General features: G+C 43.6%; 1 protein-coding gene across 1 annotated transcript in view; it reads right to left on the bottom strand.

Annotated features, from left to right (window-relative positions):
- BMX (BMX non-receptor tyrosine kinase) overlaps positions 1 to 4,724 on the bottom strand; it is a 57,812-nt gene that overhangs the window by 33,078 nt on the left and 20,010 nt on the right. The window contains exons 7-9 of the mRNA XM_028491545.1: positions 4,425 to 4,600; positions 2,648 to 2,719; positions 1,935 to 1,988 (exon numbers count right to left, since the gene is read on the bottom strand). Coding sequence (XP_028347346.1) covers positions 1,935 to 1,988; positions 2,648 to 2,719; positions 4,425 to 4,600 — 302 coding nt within the window. The remainder of the gene's footprint in view (positions 1 to 1,934; positions 1,989 to 2,647; positions 2,720 to 4,424; positions 4,601 to 4,724) is intronic.

Here is a 4,724-nt window from a genome sequence, read left to right as displayed (position 1 = left end):
CCCCTCTAGGTGGTCACAGAGCACCGAGCTGATCTCCCTGTGCCATGCGGCTGCTTCCCACTAGCTATCGGTTTTACATTTGGTAGTGTATATATGTCCATGCCACTCTCTCACTTCGTCCCAGCTTACCCTTCCCCCTCCCCATATCCTCAAGTCCATTCTCTAGTAGGTCTGCATCTTTATTCCCATATTTGCCCCAGGTTCTTCATGACCATTTCTTTTTTTTTCTTAGATTCCATATATATATGCGTTAGCATACGGTATTTGTTTTTCTCTTTCTGACTTACTTCACTCTGTATGACAGACTCTAGGTCCATCCACCTCACTACAAATATCTCAATTTCGTTTCTTTTTTATGGCTGAGTAATATTCCATTGTATATATGTGCCACATCTTCTGTATCCATTCATCTGTCGATGGACACTTAGGTTGCTTCCATCTCCTGGCTATTGTAAATAGTGCTGCAGTGAACATTGTGGTACATGACCCTTTTTGAATTATGGTTTGCTCAGGGTATATGCCCAGTAGTGGGATTGCTGGGTCGTATGGTAGTTCTATTTGTAGTTTTTTAAGGAACCTCCATACTGTTCTCCATAGTGGCTGTATCATTTACATTATCACCAACCAATGAGGAATGCTCATTTAAATCTATTCTGAAATACATCCCCTCTTTTTAAAATTTTATTTTATTTTTTTGATTTTTTTAGCATCTTTATTGGAGTATAATTGCTTTACAATGGTGTGTTAGTTTCTGCTTTACAACAAAGTGAATCAGTTATACATATACACATGTTCCCATATCTCTTCCCTCTTGCGTCTCCCTCCCTCCCACCCTCCCTATCCCACCCCTCTAGGTGGTCACAAAGCACCGAGCTGATCTCCCTGTGCTATGCGGCTGCTTCCCACTAGCTATCGGTTCTACATTTTGTATCTCAGTCATTTTTATCTTAGTTTGGATGATTCCAGTAGTTGCTTTCCAAAGGGTAGATGTTGGGGAAGAAGATACGGTTAAAGGGGAACTAAGAGGTGGTGAAGAGTGACATGTACTTTGTAAATGCTCTCACTGTACTCGTAGCCAATGAATCAGTAACAGCACTCATACAAAACCAGAACTAGAAACATGTGTTATCCTAGTGTCCAGCTGAATTGGTCGCTGTTGGGTAGCAGGTGTCTGAGAGATGCACTGTGCCTTATTACTCCCACCTCTCCTTAATGCCAGACTTTAAGTCCGGGAGGTGATTATTTTGTCCCTATTTGTTGTCGAATGATAGAGTCTTAGATTTTGGAAAGGACCTTAACAGCCACTTAAGACCCCCCTGTCTCAGTACAGTTGGGGTGATCACACATTCTTATTTGCCCAGAGGGGTCCGGTTTGTGCCTGATGGCCAGATGTAACATTGAGCAGTGCACTCTTTCTCTTCCTCAAGTGTCCTAGTTTGGATGTTCAATGATAAGGTGACTCTAGGAATGGGAATCTCTCAACATAAATGCTGTGATATTCAAGGCTCGGTTGTGCTACCTTGTAAAATTACTGCATCAGAACTAACTTCACAGTTGGACTCAATGCTAATAAGAGCCTTTAAGCATCATCCTGGCAAGGGGCCTCCAGGGAAGAAATAATCAGCAGAAATGTCATGGGCTGTATCTATGAAGTCAAAGCGAAATGAAGAGGGGGCCAGGTATGTGATAAATCCCAGGAACATTTGCAGCTGATTTAGATCATCCAGACTGGGGAAAAATACTTTCATTAGTAACAACCCAGTTCATTGTCACCCATCCTCCAGATACATGGCCCAGAACCTCACATGAGTGTCTCCATGTAAATACAGCCTCCTGAGCAAGTCTGAGCCATCTGCTTGTAACCTTAGGGGAAGAAAACAATAGAAACATCTATGTCTAGTTTTAGAGAAACACAGAGGACTTTCAAAACTCACTCATAGTCATCAAGGTTTTCCTCTTCTTCAGATGAACTTGACTCAGGGGATCCCCTTAAGAAGAGAGGGAATGACATGAATACAAAAAAAAAAATACCAAGAAATAATCCAAGTGCCTCACAGTGCTATATCAAATCCCACCCTGCTTTCATCCATGTGAATAAGATCTGGACTGTTAGCTTTCCCTTTTTTGCACTTGGGAAGGTGTCAGCAAAGTGAAGAGAGAATTGCTTAAAAGTTGAGCTCATGCCCAGTTTCATGAGAACTTGGCTCCTTGATACAGAAGGCCCCCAGGAATGTAGATTTCTTTGACTCTGTCAGAAGAGCGGGCTCATGAAATAAATGAGGACGCTTCCGGGAGAGCCGTGATATAAATAAAGCTAGAGAAAATCTTGGTTGTGTATAGAGCTTTTCTCAGAGAAGAGTTACTCAACTCTATGCTGTTTTCCCTCCTGCTAGAGATGCCTGAGCCCGGTATGTCCGTGTTCCTGAGAACACCAGTGTATATCATGAACGATGGGTAGGAAATATCAGCGTGACCCAGAAGCCATCAACTCAGACCACCTTCAGGGTTCAGAGGAGCAAACTACCTGGATTTGTTTTATATTTACCTTAAAAAGTAAAGGCTAGTTGCAAAATTATTACAAATGTGGTTAGTTTTCCTGCAGAAGGAAGAAATCCTGGGTGTAAAAGAATATCTGAATTTGATTTACCATGACATCTTTAAGGTGCTGTGATCTACAACATTTCTTTCCCTTTCGTTACTGCATGCCAAATCTTCACTGCTACAAAAAAGAGAGATACATTTCATAAATTGATGTTTATTTATAAATGTTAAATGACAAAAGTAATTTTGTTAGATATGTTTCAGCTTTAACAGTTTGACCCATATATGTCACTTGGTTTGGAAATGGAAGCTAATGAGTCATTTTCACATTTTCATCCTTGCAGGGACTCCACTAAAAAGCAGTTAGTTTGACAGGATGCCTAAACAAAAGAGAATTTTTAATAATGGCTCATAATAACCCCAAACAGTAGAAAACTTGGATTAATAAATCATCTTGACTGGGTTGGCCCTGATTTTCTTGTATGTATGCAGGCATTCTGTTGCTGATATATTTTAAAATAAGTCATTTTCCTCTTTGCTGTTAATGATTGCAAAGGAAAGTCCTGAAAATACCAAACCGTGTAACTCCATGTGGACACAGATGGATCTGCAGGATTCTCCGCATCCTCTGCCCCCCGTCACTTTCTCTCTCTCATTTGGGGTGTGCGGCAGGTGCATGAGGAAGTACTGACGTCTCCGAGCCCAAAGGCTGTGTTATTTGCAATGTACGACCTACTTCCTGTTTGCCGTCACAGCCCAGGGTCTTTTTCAAAACCACACTTCAGTGAATGCCTGGAGAAGCCCCAGCCCAGCAATGCCTCCTTCCCCAGCTTCCCAGACAGCCTTGCTCACCAACATAGCTTTTTCCCTTCAGTTCTTCATAAGAAAACTCTTATTTACAAATGCGAAGCGATCTATTTAGCCTTTTTGTGGCTTTTTAAGAGCACGTGGAGAGTATCCATCAATTGCGCATCTCTTAGGTTTATCCACATGAGGGAATACGATACAGACATTCAAAGTAATCAGGCAGGTTGCACGACCCTGGGAATGTAGCGAGCACTACTGAACTCTACACTGCAAAATGACTAAGGCGGTACATTTCACAGTACGTTTCACCACGATGAACACTTTAAAACATTAAAAATTTAGTATGTTCTCATGTATTCAAATGGGAAAAATGTCCCAGATGTTAAGTGCAAAGAGGAAGTGGCAAAGAAGACTGTGTGGGCAAAGGTGTACATCCTGAGAAGGCAGCCGTGGCCTCACTTGATTTGCTAGTCATTTGGCCAGGGATGCCGAAGTACATTAAAAAGCAACCCACTCAAGGGGGCTTCCCTGGTGGCACAGTGGTTGCGCGTCCGCCTGCCGATGCAGGGGAACCGGGTTCGCGCCCCGGTCCGGGAGGATCCCACATGCCGCGGAGCGGCTGGGCCCGTGAGCCATGGCCGCTGAGCCTGCGCGTACGGAACCTGTGCTCCGCAACGGGAGAGGCCGCAGCAGAGGGAGGCCCGCATACCACAAAAAAAAAAAAAAAAAAAAAAGCAACCCACTCTAAGCTCTCTCAGATAGAGGATGTAGTTTAAAGATTTGGTGTTCTGGAACAGGGGGTTATTTGGAGGAAGAGGGGAGAGAAAGGAAAGGGAGTAAAATGCTCAAGTATTACTTAGATCATTAGATGTGATCATCTAAATGGAAAGTCTGTGCTGCTGAGTTTCAGCAGGGCCACCGCTACCCAGGCTTCCGGCTCCGGCACCGAACATGTTCTCAGAGGGCATCTCTGTCTCAGCTGAGGCCTGTGTGGACCGAGTTGAGGCTCAGCTCCAAGGCAGTGGGGCAGTGTCTACTCTGTGCGCCGCACAGCCAGACTGAAAGCTGGGGTTTACCTTCTCAGTCTTCTTACTTGCCACCAGTCAGGGAAGTCTTCTCTTGGCGTAGACCACATGTTGACGTTTGACTGGGAGCCACAGTTTTTCTTGGAGTCACTGTCATACTGAGCTAGAGCGGTACTTGAAGATGGTTCATCCATCTTGAGAACAGGAACTGCTCGAGGAATCTTCGGCTTTGGAGGATAAGAGATTTTATTTAGTACATCACAGTGAGGCACAGACGCATGAACTGGGGACTAACAACCAAAGTATATTAGCTCTTAAATTTAAAAAAATCGAAAGAAGAGAGGAGGGAAG

Source organism: Physeter macrocephalus, chromosome 7 (genome assembly GCF_002837175.3).
Source record: "Physeter macrocephalus isolate SW-GA chromosome 7, ASM283717v5, whole genome shotgun sequence".
Taxonomy (NCBI): Eukaryota; Metazoa; Chordata; class Mammalia; order Artiodactyla; family Physeteridae; genus Physeter; species Physeter macrocephalus.
Note: the sequence above shows the minus strand (reverse complement) of the source record. Positions and strands in the feature narration are given on the sequence as shown.